Source organism: Parasteatoda tepidariorum, chromosome 7 (genome assembly GCF_043381705.1).
Source record: "Parasteatoda tepidariorum isolate YZ-2023 chromosome 7, CAS_Ptep_4.0, whole genome shotgun sequence".
Taxonomy (NCBI): Eukaryota; Metazoa; Arthropoda; class Arachnida; order Araneae; family Theridiidae; genus Parasteatoda; species Parasteatoda tepidariorum.
In genome coordinates, this window is record NC_092210.1 from 71,285,817 (window position 1) to 71,302,155 (window position 16,339).

General features: G+C 29.7%; 1 protein-coding gene across 4 annotated transcripts; it reads left to right on the top strand.

Annotated features, from left to right (window-relative positions):
- The first annotated feature begins 3,455 nt into the window (after nt 1-3,455).
- LOC107440013 (Golgi apparatus membrane protein TVP23 homolog A) lies at nt 3,456-14,357 on the top strand. Of its 4 annotated transcripts, none has more exons than XM_016052777.4 (6): nt 3,456-3,678; nt 5,631-5,699; nt 7,869-8,103; nt 9,864-9,989; nt 11,832-11,960; nt 12,995-14,357. In XM_016052777.4, exons 2-6 carry the CDS (start codon nt 5,635-5,637, stop codon nt 13,064-13,066), a joined length of 627 nt encoding a protein of 208 aa, XP_015908263.1. In that variant the 5' UTR covers nt 3,456-3,678; nt 5,631-5,634; the 3' UTR covers nt 13,067-14,357. The 4 variants fall into 4 exon arrangements, with proteins under 4 accessions (XP_015908263.1, XP_015908261.1, XP_015908262.1 ...); XM_016052775.3 differs by having other exon boundaries at nt 3,636-3,775; XM_016052776.4 differs by lacking the exon at nt 3,456-3,678 and adding an exon at nt 3,684-3,891.
- Nucleotides 14,358-16,339: the final 1,982 nt, after the last annotated feature.

Genomic DNA, 16,339 nt, shown 5'->3' on the forward strand with positions numbered 1-16,339 from the left:
GGAGCCTCTTAACTGTTTCGTCTTCAATGTAAATATATTCCTCATGTTGTAAAGATCTCCGAAGCGAGAAAATAGGTTCAATAATTATATTACGTAACGAGCTCTGCTTTGTGTGTGTTTCAGCAACATTTGGGGAAGAAGAAAACCTCTTCACGTGCTTCAAAACCCGATTTTGTTTATGAGAGCAACGATGAGGCCCATATGAAGTAAATATTTACATTGTGGCTTTAAGCTCCGTTTAAGAGTTCACTTATTAGTTAGGTCACAAAATGAAAAGTTGTCTAGTTATCTATTACGATCCTTTGCGCGATAAAACTATAATTATCGGTATAAAACTTGTTTCCAACTTCCCAAAGACTTTTTTTTTCACTTTATCTTAGGTTTTTATTCAAATTCAAAAAGAGGTTTAATAATGCCTTAACTGAAATACTATAAGAGTGTTTTTGACATTTTTGATGTAAGTGTACGAACTGGAGAAAAACTTAGAAACGAACGATGCACTAACAAAATGCATAGAACTGAAGTAATCACTCAAATTTTATGGCAGCAAAACTCTGGAAGACGAGAAGAAAAACACTCACAGAAGTGCCAATAGTCGTAAATCAATTATTTAAGAAATAGTATTGAAAAGGAATTTTCCTTGAACATTTTGGAATTATCTTTGAACTTGTCTAGAACTTTCAAATAGACTCCAAATAAGAAATAGTTCTTAGTCATTTAGAAAAGCTGACATGTATGAGGAAATTATTAGCAAAGTAAGGTAAACCCTCGAGTTGAATGATTGATAAAAACAGAACTATCCTGGTTGCTTAAATCAGAATGTTTAACACATCAATTACCGTAATCACATAAACGTGATCACGCAATTCTCCTTTCACTGCCCACAGCATCATATAAAAAATGAACCTTTCTGACACTAGTGGTTCAAAATCACACGAGCATGTTCTAAATATGGTACTCTGGTATTAGGATGTATGTACACACTCTATAGCACGTATAGTCTTGGAGCGTGCTTGCCTGGGGAAGCGCATTTTTCTCCTTCAGCCTATCCTAAAAGGGTTAAAGACAGAAGGAAAGGAATGCATATGCTTGTTTAAACTTATCTATAGCAACAACAAATATATTGCATTTTATTCTATACATAGCTCAAAATGCGTGTTTAGGAAAATGGACGCAGTAAAAAACGTTCTTTTTTAAAGTTCTACCCAAATTTAAGAACTAAACGAGAAATGCCGCACTTCGTTTCATAATGGTACTTACACAATCATTACAGGTCAAATCTGGAACTTCGGTGGCGGGTATTTTACTGATGGATAGTCTACTTTTACTGATGGATAGTCTACTTTTCAGGATAGTCTTCGTATTCAGTGCACAAAACGATTAGGTAGTTTAAAAAATTTTAAATTCGTACAATGTCAATTTAATACTGATATTATAAAATTACAAAACCTGGGACAAGCATGTAAAGAGAACTGTTAACTTTAAATTTCTTTAAAAAAAGAAACCAATTCTTAAAAAAAATTACGAAGTGATTTAGACAAATGGTCATCTCATTGCGAATTTATTTGAATCCATTTTATTCCTTAAAAAAGAAAAACATTTTCATAAAAAAAAAGTTTGAAGTTATTGTGCCCATTTTCGTAAATGCGCATTGCTGTGTATATTTTTTTAAACACATATTTTGAGCAGCTGTATCCATTTTTTTAAACACATATTATGAAATGCGTCCAAAGTACAAAGCTCCCCGACGTTACATTTGTTACAGCTATAGAAAATTTAAAATACTTTATTGAAAACTTCTATACATTCCTTAGTAGCCAGATACGGCAATTCAAACGTTGATTAATGGTTAAAATACATTAAAAAATTTGATGTCCTAAAAATGAGCAGTAATATTTTTAAAAAAAATAAGAAAACTACATTTTTATTACTGAAACAATTTTTGCTATTTCATCCTGTGATAAAGTATATACAACTTTACTATAGAGTAAGTACAAGATGATTAAGACTGAATTTTTACTGAAACTGCATGATCAGTTAAAATTTCTTGCGAGGTTGAACTCTATATGGAAGATTAAACCTTCAAATCATTTTACGTTGGCTTTTTGACCCTATTTAATAGTTTTATTCTCAAATCATAAGTAAGCGTTAAAAGTTTGTTAAACAAACACATAAATGCGAAAACCTCCTTTAGAGATATATTCAAGTTTACACATAGTGACATAAGTTGATAATATAAAATTCAGATTGATGAGACCATGCATTTTTACCATTCGAATTCTCAAGTTTAAAAAAAAAATTAAAAAAAAAGAAAAAGAAAAAACAATTTAGTCTCTATTAATAATTTAATACAAAGTTATTTTTTTTTTTAAAATTATGTGAGATAAAATCTCTTTTAAGCAAACTATAGAATTGTTACGAAAATTAATGCATAGGTCATGACTAGAGTTTCTGTAGCTAACTCTTAAGTTAGAGATGTTCGGTCCACTTCGAGTGGGTCGTTGGGTTACCAAAGTCCCGCAGTGGACTGATCGTTAAGACACGGTACCCAGCAGATCTCCGAAATCAAGCATCACTGGCTGTGGTCAGTGTGCGGGTGGATGACCACTTGGATCAGTCTGCGTAAGGACCGAGGGTGTGGTGTATTGGCCCTCGCTAAACTGCTCTACCGTAAAGTGCTCGACTTCGAGTGCAGGTCGTTGGGCTACCGAAGCGGAGGTGCCATCCCCTCTTCAGGGGACCGAAATTGTGATGGCTTGTCTTTGAATCATCCTCAGGGATATTTCCCAGACCGTCGCCAATAGACCATTGTGCAGCTCTAATGCGACGTAAATGAACTATAACTATTAGGCTACCAAAGCGGGGGAGCCATCCCTTCTACAAAGGATTAAAATTGTGTTGGCATGTCTTCGGATCATCCTCAGGAATGTTTTCTAGACCGTCGCCAATAGTCCATTATGCAGCTCTAGAGCTGTGTAAATAAAGTATTATTAATACTCATTTTATCTGCGATTATCGGTATTACGTTAACTGCATTCAGTAAGAAAGGCCGAAACTAAATGTAAGGTGAAGTGCTCGCGCATGCGTGAATCACGTTTCGCGTTAACGTGCGAGCGCATTGTAGTTGTTGTAGTTCATTTACGTTGCACTGGAGCTGCACAATGGGCTATTGGCGACGGTCTGGGAAACATCCCTGAGTATGATCCGAAGACATGCCATCACTATTTTGATCCTCTACAGAAGCAGGAGTGCCATAGCCTCTGCAGAGGATCGAAATTGGGATGTTGTTGAACATCAACAACATCACAATTTCGATCCTCTGCAGAGGCGATGGCACCCCTGCCTCGGTAGCTCGACGACCTGCACGCGAAGTCAAGCACTTTACGGTAGAACAGGTTACGCTTTACGTAAACTAACCGAAGTGGTCACCCACCCGCACACTGACTGCAGCCAGTGATGCTTTACTTCGGTGATCTGTTGGGAACCGTGTCTTAACGATTAGTCCACTGCGGGACACGTGCAATCGCATATAAAACCACCATAGTAGTGAAACAACCAACCAAATATCATTCCAATGAATGCGGTACATCATTTTGTACGTTTGGGTGGTTAATGCGAAACTAACATTAAATAACGCTTTAACCCTATAAATGCAGAACTGTAAACATTATTATGACGGTAATGTGATGACTGCTCATAAGACATCATAAAAAGTTTTATATTTTAATTTTAAATTGAGATAAATATGCTGTAAATTTTAGGAATTGATTTACATGTAATGAAAAGCATAGTTTTTTTTTATTAATTTGTGATTTTATACAATTTATGATTTCTTTTATTTATGCAGTGTTTATCGGAATCTTTTAACTAATAACATTCGTTTTGTTTTGGGTGACGTAGTCTATAATAGTTCTTATTTTACTTTGCATTCAATTTTTAGTTTATAACTAAGACCACAGTTTTGTAATTATAGTAGAAAATGCCATTTTTAAAAAAAATTTTTTTTCCATGAGTATTGTTTTGTTCCACTATTACATTAAAACCAACATTTGTAACTGGCACTAATTTCAGTTTAGTTAGCTATTTAAACGCAATTGAGTTATAGTTTTCAATTTAGTCTTCTTATCTTCTGTTTACCTTTTATATTCAATATTGATCTTCGCGTCTTTAAGTAAAGATTTTCCTCGTATCTTCTATTTGCTTGTGTTTTAGGTAAAATATTGCCGAACTATTTCATCCGTTTAACAAACAGAAAATGTCAGCTTTTCCCAAATTTACATTTTCTGTACCTGTAAAAATATTTCAGTTAACGAACTGCTTTAGAAATAAATGTTTTTAAGGATGGGAGCATTCTCTCTGCTTGTGATTTGAATATGCTATCCTTCATACAGGATCATGTAGTTTCTAAATGTTTACATGTGTGTCAAGGGCTATCGGATACAATGAGTATGGCCCCTATAACAGCTTTCTATTAGCTTTCTGGCAATAAATATTTTTATACAATATTATTTAGAGGAATTTTGGACAATTCCATGGAAAGTAAGACATTGGGTATATGTTTAAAAGCATATATTTTCTCTATTTATATTGAGATAATTTATTTAATATTTATAGAGACATTTACTGGGATGGTGGCGAGCATTTTTAATTCAGTTTTGGAAACTGATAAAAGTTAAATGTTTACAAATTATCTGCTTATGATCAGTTAATAGTATATTAGTTTACTTATACAATGTGTTAATTTAAGCTGCTGATGAACTTTTTTCTAATTTCATTTAAAACCGGCTAAGACTATTTCAGTTTGAACTGGTAGAGGGACATCTACATAGAAATATAAGAATAAATTTTAAAATTCTATTTATTATGAATTATTTCGTAAACAATATTTACATATGTTTTTTAATAAAATATATACTAATTTTTGGATTATATTTTTATACTAATTTTTGGATTTGCCCAGCTCTAAAATTAAATGGGTATATCAAAACATGTTATTTCAAATGCATTATTGTAAGCAAACAAACAAAATAGATAAATTATACTTCATATTTATTATATACGAATCTAATGTTTATAAAATACATCAAAATTTTTGGTAAAATAAATTTGATCGTTTGATTTTAGATCCTTTTAAAAAAAAGCTTGATTTTATACCCAGTTTACTTTCACACACACAGACCCTAGTGGAAGAAATTTTTTTTTCTTCAAACTAATGTATTTTATCTAATTTTTAACTTAAAAACGTAAAGAAAACTAAATAATTTTCTGGGTTTTTTTTGTTTGTTTTTTTTGGAAAATGGTCTGGGAAATAAAGCATTTTCACAGCAAAAAATTTATGAATTTCAGTGCCAATTTCCAAATAACAATTCATTAAAGAATTTTGTTTGCTTTGCTAAATTATTATTTTTATTTTATTAGTAAGTAATCTTTTTTCTTATCTTTGTAAGTAAGAATTTGTATAAATGCAAAAAAAAAAAATTTCTCAGTGTTATTAACCAATTACAACATCCTAATAATTTAATATATTTTATTAGAACTTTTTTAAATTCGAAGTTTTTAAATGTTGGCTGGACTTTAAGTTCTCCTTTTTTTTGTTCCCTGTAATAAACTTTTCTTTTTTTTTACTTTAGAAAAATGATGAGAAATCCTGATGATGTAGCATTACACTTCTCAGATGATGCAAATGCTCTAACCAGAAAGTAATCTTAATTTTATATGTACATAATCTGCCTTAATTAATAATATGAGTGTGTATTTTTGAAAACATCCTCCAATAAGGTCTATTTTGTATGTTTTCCAACATCTTCATTTACTACAATGATTCCATTTTAATTTTAAACTTTCTCTTTTTCAGACATTACTATTAAAATTTACTAAAAAATACCAATTTAAAATTTAAAAAAAGCTCTACATTTCATGGTTCTTTGATGTTGTTAAAAAACACCAGGGACTCCCAATATTTCTTGCTAATAAATGATGATTTTTTTTAAAGTGTATAGTCATGTTCTATGCATGACCATGGTTATTAATGTGAATCATGCTATGGACAAAAAACCTACCAAACTTATATTACCATAACTTTTATTTGATTATCCGTGGATAACCTGTGGAAGATAACTATTCCTGAAAAGTGACCGTGCAGATTATAGGCTGAAACAGACAAAGCGCCAGGAATTTTCCAGCAACTAAGCAAATCCATTATATCTATTCTTCCCGTTAACTCGCGGCACAATCAAATTCATATTTTCAGAATTTAAAATGTATTATAATGGTGAAGATTTGAATGTGAAGTTCTTATAAAAATAAGAATTAACAGAGAGATAAATTCCTGCAAGTCGTTATGGGGAACAGGTTATTCCATTTTGTTTTGGGAATGTAAATTTGGCATGACTAGACAAATTTAACTGAACAAAATTGTAAGAAGTAAGTAATAATAGATAGGAAAAAGTTTTACTGTAAAAATGAAAATTCATTTTGTAATTTTTNACGCTAAAAAAAAAAATATTTAAAACAATTCTGTAAGAAAAAAATTTTGCAGAACCATTATTGCTTCTGCAGAAATTTTTTGTTTCTGAAGAAAATAATTTTTTTTTGTTGGTAAAACAGCTTCTGTTTCTGCAGAATTTATTTTGAGAACTTTTGTTTGTGGCAAACCAAAAATTTTTATTTCCCAAATAAAAAAAATCTTTCTGCAAGAACTCAGTAGCTTTCTGCGACAATGTCGCTGTGCCGCCGTGTTTCTGCCACGGGGGTTTTGGGAATGTAAATTTGGCATGACTAGACAAATTTAACTGAACAAAATTGTAGGAATTAAGTAATAATAGATAGGTAAAAGTTTTACTGTAAAAATGAAAATTCATTTTGTAATTTTTTATCAGTTTTGTTTAGGCTATACTTGCACCTCCGCTAATTTCTGCTTTTTGATGGTTTTTACCAAACTTCTGATTTTTGTTAAATTTTTATCTGATTTCCATGATAATACGAGAAAAAAATTGGACATGGCGGAAGCAAATCCCAGCATAACACTATGGTGCAAACAAAATACAATTATTCAAAACCGCAGTTCGGAATTATATTAAAAATTATAACAAAATTTTAAAAACTATGTAAAGATCCCAAACTGTTGAAAATGTTATCAACAAAACCACATGGATAATAAAATCATCATAAATTAAGTGCATCAAAAAGTCATTCTTCCAAAGCTTGATTCGAAATTTCTAAAGTAGGATTTTCTATTAAATTGTGAAAATCCGTAGCAATACCTGACAAAAATTGAATTATAAATCCATGTGGATGAATTGTCAATAAGTGAGTGCGAAATGTGCAATTTAAAATTAGCCAACGAAATAATATCCAATTAAAACATTAAGATTTTAAATACTGAGTGAAAAACCTTTTTAATAACTACCAAAAAAATGATCGACTAAATCATGTGAATTCACTGTGTAATCATTGCTAATCAAAAAATGATAATTAACTGAAATGCATGATTCTAAATTAACGGTACATTGCAATGGCATATTAAAATGACAAGATTTTAAAAACCGTGTGGAAATCTGTAACAAAAGCTGCGAAAATAGTGCAACCACGCAGACCATGTGGATTTATATATTGATTGAACTTGACATTAATTATTGTCTATTTAGTATTTTTTTATTAAATAAGGATGTTTTAATGTTTGTTTACCTTATATGACCTGTCATCTGGAGAAATCTATTTTCCTGATTTGCTGAAATTCTAAAAATTTTGGTTATGGGACTTTCCTCTGTATATAATTGAAAAACCCTTAGTCTTAATTTATCTGCTTGTTGATAACAAAATAAATTTATTACTTTCTTAATAAGATTTGTTTAATTTCATGCTTGTAGGCACCCATTAGCTGTACTCTTCCACCTAGCATTTCGATCTTTAGCTCTTATTACTTATTTGTTGTGTGGATGGTTCAGCAACAGTTTCATATCAAGTTTTGTGTCCATTGTGTTATTTCTGTCTCTTGATTTTTGGACTGTCAAAAACATAACTGGGCGACTTCTTGTTGGTTTACGATGGTGGAATTATGTTGATGATGAAGGCAAAAGCCATTGGGTATTTGAATCCAGAAAAGTAAGTTCTTTGGCACAGTTTTTCATTTGTTTAATTCATTCGTGAACTTAAATTTAATTATTTATAACTGTAAACTTGTTCATTATGCAAATCTAAATATATAAGATATTGACTAACATATTATTTTTCTCTGATATTGAAAAGTTGACCCACTAAACCATTTTATTTCTAGCAGTCCAGTGCAAAATAACCTCCATATAAAAGTTGTTAAAAATTGAAGAATAGTAATGTTGCTCAAAGATGAGCAAGCTGTTAAGTGATTAAAATTCATAGCCTCTCTTGTGGAACACAGAGGGCAGTCAGGAGAGTTGAAAATGCCTATAAGGCAGGATTAGCAAAATTCGTGATTTTTTTTTAAGGGAAAAAAATTAAATTTATTTCATTTAAATTGGATTTTTTTATTTAATTCAGATTTTTTTTTTTTAAATGTTAACCGGCCGAATTGTTCGATAAAATATATTAATAGTTCTTAATATTATTTAAAAACAATAGCAAAGCTAAAATGTTATCAAAAATATTTTTCGATTATTACAAACTAATCCCTGAAATAAATTGCTTTTATTTTTGTTCATGCTAAACATTCTAAAATTTTAAAGACAGTTTATCAGTGTGATATATCCAATGAAGAGTAAATTAGTTTAGATCATAAAAAATTAAGGAAAAGAATTTTTCCAAAGTTTCTTTGGACCGAACAAATCTTTCATCAACATTGGTTAGCACTAACTACATATTTAATATAATTTAAAAACACTTTATTCAAATAAACATAAAACTGAATGGGTATAATTGAAATTTGTTTATTACCAGCTAATTGTTTAACATGTGGCTAATTGTAATTTATAATTTAATGGTGTACATTTCTCCATTTTTAGTCTTGAATTTTATTTGTCTATTTTGAACTATAATAATTTAACCTATCATTATTTCTCTGGATAAAACCTTCATTATCAGTGAAATCAGATTTTAACAAGAATTGCACCCTAAAGAATATATTCATAAAAATATTTTCATCTTAATGATTTATATTTTTAAAAAAATTGTTTTAAATCATGCCAACCCTGCTAAATGACGAATGTGATTTTGGCGATAGTCATGACCATTGAGTGTTCTAAAGTCTGTTGGGGATGCTCATGAGAGTAAGGCTGAACCGCATTTTCTTGCATCACCAGTAGTTAGGTTGTTTTTGCAAATTTGTTGTTGCCCTGACATAGATGAAAGTAATTTGATTCTAAGGAAGCGCAAAAGGAGACTTTGGAAGCGAGCATCTTTTTTTCTCTCCAATCTTCCATCTCGTTTCCAGGTATACCGCTATCGCTTTGAATCCATTGGAAGAAAATTGCTCTACCATAGTTGATTAGTTCATAAATTTTTTGTTTGGTTTCCTCTACACATTTTGACTGGCTGCTTTGCAAAGGGCAAAGTTAAAGGCTGGCTGACTGTGAATCAACAAGAAACAATGCATCATTTAGAGATGTATTGCGAATGGATAGTTGAGTAACTGACTGCCTCTATCTCAGTTTCTAAATTTTTGGCATTTCTACCAGTTGAGGCTGAGCATTCAAATAAGGTTTTCACAACAGAATCCTGCTCCATATGAAGAACCTTCCTGGAAGGAGCCATCAGTATAGATATAAAGCCAAAAAAGAGAAAAATTAGTCAAAGTGCATTAAAAATAAGTTAAAATAAATATATATAGTTACTATTGTGACTAAAATATAGTATTATTAATCTGATTATAATCTCGTGTTTTTTTATTAAAGGCTGAAGAGGCATCTCTTACTGATGCAGCAGAAGCACAAGTATTTTGGTTGGGCCTGATTATATGCCCAGTTATATGGACAATTCTCCTCTTCATTAGTTTTTTCAGATTAAATGTCAAATGGTTTGTAAGTATATGACCTTTATACTTATTTCTTTAAGTTTATTTTTTTACGCATAATTCAGAATTTGACCACTTGCGGCACAATAGGTTTGTGGTCAACTTAGATAGGTGGTTTCCTTTGGAGGGGAATGAGTCCCAGCTTTTTTTTTTTTTTATCATTTCTTATATCATGTTCTCCCTATATGTACTGTTATTAATTTTGTTTCTGTTATTCATATACAAACCTAGATAAAATGAAGAATTTCTGTAAGCAATTGTAATTAACTTTTAATTTTCGCGATATTAATTAACTCGTGAAACTAGTCTTAACCCTTTCGCCGTCACCTATTGTGGCAAAATTTGTTTTGATATCACCAATTTTTTAATTAATTTCTTAATTTTTATGAAAATAAACTCTACATTGTTTATTATAAATACTAGTATGCAGAGATGCCAACTTGCTCCGGACAGCAAATATATGTTTCAAAGTGGTAGTTTATCATTTGTGATTCTTTATTTAATAAATTGAATTTAGTCGATTTTTATCTACCACTATTTCTAAATAATTTGTAGACTTATAAAATTCACCACTTTATAGTACATTTGTCAGGCTGTACCTTTTAAAAAGCAAGTAGAAATAGTCAAATATTTGCAAAATTTACTTTGTAGTTATTTACCGTTTTTTTAATTATTTTGATGTGTCTGGAGCAGTTGGCATCTCTGAGTATGCCTAAAAGTCACAAGCAAAGACGTAATCATGGATTAAGTGCCGCTGTGCAAGACAGAGAAGCAAAATATTTATATCAATCTGTGCAAGATTGATCTGCAGGTCAAGTTCGAAGATTTTTTTTTTTTTTTAGTAAGCTATGCTTAAAAATTTTCCACAAATTTTAAAACTATTGACTTTGTCATAAAATAAGAAATTTCGACCCTTTTTTGTTTATAATGAATCTCATACAAAAATTCTGCAATGGTGGATAATTTTTTGCTAACAGGGTTTGCACAGTTGTGTATATTATACATAACAGATTATCCTCGGAACAGATTTGTTATATATCTGAACCTAATCTTTGTCAATTTCTTTAACTAACTACTACTACTCTTTGACTAACTACTCGTGGCTAATTTTTATTGTTGTCATTTTTGTCATATGTTGAACACTTAATCAAATATTGCAACCATATTACATTCAAAGCTCACTTGTATTCTGGTCATTTTTTAAAATAAAAACTTTCATTTCATAAATAACTGCATATAAGTACCAAATGTTGCCCTCTGGCAACTATTTTGTTATGTGTTTGCAACCAATGCTAGAAACAATCAAATATTGCAAATCTGTGAAATTAGAAGTTCACTTGTATTGTGGTCAACTTTAGCATCAAATGACACCCGTGTTCATGTTTTGCATTTCTTGAAGAGAGCTGCACCCTGCCCCCCCTTTTTTCCCCTTTATATCCCATATAAGCCCTACCCTTTTTTCTTAATTCTTTTTTTTCTCTTTTCTATAAAAAAGAAACATGTGTATTCTTTTCTGGATTAAACAGGTTTTTTCCCTCTTTGCAATGTCTCACTTGGTCCCTATTGTAATAACCCCACTAATTCCTAAAAAAGGTGCGTCCACATCCCATTGTTTATTCTAGATCCCACACCTCATTCAACAGTGCTGAAAATCGTCAGTTTCAAAATTGGCCATCTTCTTCCCTTACTTGTGCCTCACATATTTTGTCTGTTACAAGTTCACATGTTTTGTCTGTTTGCCATATTTAAGGAGAAAAAAATTACCATAAAGTTTTGAAACAATCTAGTGTACATTTGTAATGATTTAATTAATAAAAGTTACCTAAAGTGAAGTATAAATTTTTTTCAGGTTGTTGTTATTGTTGCACTTGTTTTGAATGGAGCAAATTTATATGGTTATCTAAGATGCAGAGTAGGTGGCAATGAATCATTTGGTACAGTTGTCTCAAATATGATGGGAAGACAAGTTATTTCTAATGTAAGTAAATATTGATTGTGTAAATCTGAACTGTTGTTTGAGTAGAAATATCTTAGATATGCCTGTTATTATAATGCTTGCTTTATTGAAAAGTGGACTTCCATAGAATGGAATCGGTCAGAAACAGAATAGTTTGCACAAAACCAGCATTCATGTTATTAAAGAGAAAAATGCTATTTATATCAACCAATTCGCTGAAAAATGTGTTCTCTTTTCTTTTGCACAGTCCTTATGTCATTTCTTAATTTTATTATTCTATATAATTTCTCAATTATCAGGCATTAATTTTCTTGTTTATGTACAAATTAAATTAGGATTAAAACACTCATTGTGCTCAAGAGATGCTTTAGTTGAACTCCTTGCATTTTTGCTCATTACATGTATTCTATTTGAATGTATTGGATCATATGACTGCATGGATTCTTTTGTTTAAGTATATATTAAATTATGATTAAATCATTCATTATGCTTACGAGATGTTTTTGTTGAATTCATTGCATTTAGACTGCTATAATTTGTTATTATAGATTTAGTTTTTATTTTAGTTATAAAATGAAGTAGCAAAGTTAATTTTGAATATATTTGATCTTTTAAACGGTTTAAATATTGTGAAGTGTCTTTGTGTTAGTTTTGTAAATAAATTGTGCTAAAAAAAATTACATTTATTTATAACATCATGATATGGTATTTAGAGTTTTAAATGATTAAGAATAAAATTAAATTATAAATAGAATTACACTGGAAGAATCGGAAGTTCTTCCAGTCATTCGTAATATGGGCCATTCTCTGGTAATAGCTAATTTTGCCTTTTTTAAAATTAATTTCACTATATTTAATTTAGTTTTTTACATAAATGCAATTGCACACATCCCCAGTAGTGAAGAAAATTACAGTGTTCATAGAAACTTTTTGCCACTGAAGAATAATGTAAAGCTGATAATTAAAATAAGTTAATGTTAGTTTTTAATGTGTGGTATCAATAACTTTTATACAAATCATTAAAATTTCATTTTTTCTATTTTTATTTGTTTCAGATGTTTAACTCGTTTCGGAAAAAACCTGAACAAGCAGCACCGCCCAATAGGGGTTTCACCAATACTGTGTGAAAATCATTCCATATATATGTTGAGCTACACCGTTTTTTTATTATTGTGTCATAACTTTACATTTTAACTTCAGAAAAGGCTCTGAAAAGTATTGAACTATTTATATTAACTAATAATATTTTTCTATTTAATTACAAAATAAGTTGTTTATTTCTACCTTTAATAAATTACTTGTAATATTATTAACTAGTCCTTACTGAAAACAACTTATTTCTTTACTTCCTAATTTATATTCATATGTTTAATAACTTGCCTTATTTTTTAATGTATTTATTAGGTTTAATATTGGGTTTTTGCAAAATTAATTTCATTTTTACTTTTTCCCATATATATATATCAAGAAATACACTTTCATTTAAACATAATAAGAAAACCACTTGAAAAATAATGTATTTAATATGTTCAATATTAAAGGGCAAATTCTATTTGGTATGTAAGTCATTTCCTGAAAATATCTCAAATTAAATCTATTAAAAATTATATACAGACCAATCCAGTTTTGTGATTTTTACCAGACTCTTTCCTTCTTCTAGAACTTATCAACTATACTCTTCTAACCTCAATTTCTCTTGTTTTCCCTTTAGTAGTCATGTTGATAACTTTTTGTTATGTTTATCTTATTCTCTCTAACTTTAATTATTTCTAATTTTTACAAATATATGAAATGCAGAAAGAAAAAAATATATTATTTGGTATGAGAAGAAAAAATTTGCTAATACTTTTTTTCTCTTCCTTTTTTGCTCCTAAACTAAACCAGGTGCCTGCATACCATTGTTTAGGATTGTGATTGGGTTTTTTAACTAATACTCTAATCTTTGCTTACAAGTTCTTAAGAAAATAAACAAAACAAAAAATTGTGTAATAAAATTTTTTATTTAGAAAGTATTTTAAGCAAACATGCTTTCTATGTGAAACTGCAAACTATAATAAAGTCAAAAATTTTAATTTTGGAAGAAGCTGGAATGTATTTTTACCATCTGGACTGTAGATTGACATACAAACTGTTAAGAAAACCCATCTTAAACATTGCAATGAACATAAAAGAATAATTAAAATGACCTTTGTAATAACTCACTATTTTGCCCTACGCACTTTAAACTTGTAAAAAGAAAAGAAAAATATGAAACGTGAAAAGTTGTTGCTTAAAGGTTTTAAGAGTTATAGTATTCTAAGCGTGTGGTAATCTATTTATTTTATATGTCAAACATTTTTTTGAAATTATTACCTGATGTTTATGACTCTTGTGTGTATAAAGTTTGTATTTGAAATAAAAGTGTTTTATGATATTTAATATGTAGTTGGTCTTTTAATAATAATTATTTTTTCTTTGTATAAAACATTATTAATCAAATTCTGGTGTGTGTTATATTTTTCTAAACTTCACTAGGACTTATCAGAACATAAAGCTTTTGCATAATTTGCTTCTGCCAGGATTGCACTTTAAGTTGTTCTAGTCTTTAAATATTCATGGTATGTTCTCTGCTGGCATATGTAGGATCAGAAATATGTCAGAAAATCGAATTTTTCAAATAATATGTACAAGTCCTTATCAGAAGTACTTTTTCTAAGAGTACAAGTTGTAAAATAAAAAGCAGTACACTTTGAATAACATTTAATCTAATAATTGAATTAAGTTCTATTGTGAAATTTTTATAATCATTTAAGTGAATGAAACCAGCTAATTTAAGTTAGTTTAAATTACAAAATCGGACACTATCAGAGAATTTAAAGCTAAACATCTCAGATTTTCAATTACCTTATTTTCGAAAATTGCCGCTTCATGATAAAAATGTTTATAAAAACAAATGCTTGTAAAAAATAAAAAGCTAGATAAGAGCCAAAACAAATATCATTCTTAATTTTTTAACAGAAAAAATGTAAACATTAACGAACATAATCTGTATTTAATTGAAATTAAATCAATGTTAAAAAAAAACTAAAATAGAACATATTAAGATTTTTTATTTAAAAAAAGGAATCATAAGATGAGTAAATAGATAGAAAAATATACACCGAGGAACCCTTACATTATGACCACCCTGTTAATAACATGTAGGACTACCTTTAGCCCTCAAAACTGCTAACACCCGACGTGGCATTGATTCCACAAGGTGCTGATAAGTAGTCTGAGGTATCTGGTACCAAGCACTTACCAACTGGTCCTGCAATTCCCTCACATTGCGAGAGGTAGTGTGGCAGCACGAATTCGGTTTTCCAAGTAGGGCCACAAATGCTCTATTGGATTAAGGTCAGGTGAATTTGGGGGCCAAGACATGACTTGAAAGTCATTGAAATGTTCCTCGACGATTCGACCCTTATGACATGGTGCATTATCCTGCTGGTAAGCACCATCCCCGGCAGGAAAAACTATTGCCATGAATGGGTGAACCTGGTCTGCAACTATGTTCAAGTAGCTTACAGACATCAGGGATTGTTCTATGAGGATTATGGGTCCTAATGTGCCCCCATGAAAACATTGTTCCTGGGCGAGCACATTGTTATAGATAGAGGGTGGTCATATGTAATGGCTCTTCGGTGTAAAGTACAATGATAAAAGGCAAAATTAATTTTTTTTAAGTTATTGAAGTTAAACTAAATTATAAAAAACTAAAGATATGTAAAAATTAACTAATGCAAGACAAAATTAATGATTAAAAAAGGCAATATATTTCATACCTAACTGTAAGGAAAAAAGAAAATCATAAAATGCAATGATAACTGATTATTCAAATTTTAAAAAAAAACGACACTTCCAATAAAGCAGGATATAATGTGATCAACTGAATAAAAAAGAGAATTTTGTTTACAAAATTTATGAATAGGAAGAACTAATTTATTAAGCATATTCATTTCAATTAATTAGTGATTTAAGAAAGCAAGTAACTGATTTCTTACATTTAATTCATATAAATTAAAGAATATTGTATAGTTAATATGTATTATTAAAAAATATTAAATTGTTTAGTGATATAAATTTTTTTAATCTAAATAATATTTGAATGAGTATAAAATAAAATAAATATTTTTTTTTCAAAATTAAATAAAGTAAATTTTTAAAAAAAATTATTATTTTATACTATTAAATATGGATAATAAACTGATTATTAATTTTATAGGTATAGAATTTCAACTTTCATTGGGTTTAAAAATTATTTTTAATGATGAATTTTTATTTTGTCCTTAGTAGGAATCGAACCTACGCCAAAGACATCCTATAGGAACATTTGTCATATATTTATCTTCTTGAAGCTTGCACAGAAAAATGAAACCGTA

What these genes read in the sequence shown, in the direction of transcription:
- LOC107440013 (XM_016052777.4), top strand. Translation starts at nt 5,635, where the DNA reads ATGATGAGAAATCCTGATGATGTAGCATTACACTTCTCAGATGATGCA. An exon ending in GCAAATGCTCTAACCAGAAA is followed by an intron (nt 5,700 to 7,868) that starts GTAATCTTAATT and finishes TCATGCTTGTAG; the next exon opens with GCACCCATTAGCTGTACTCT. An exon ending in GATTAAATGTCAAATGGTTT is followed by an intron (nt 9,990 to 11,831) that starts GTAAGTATATGA and finishes AATTTTTTTCAG; the next exon opens with GTTGTTGTTATTGTTGCACT.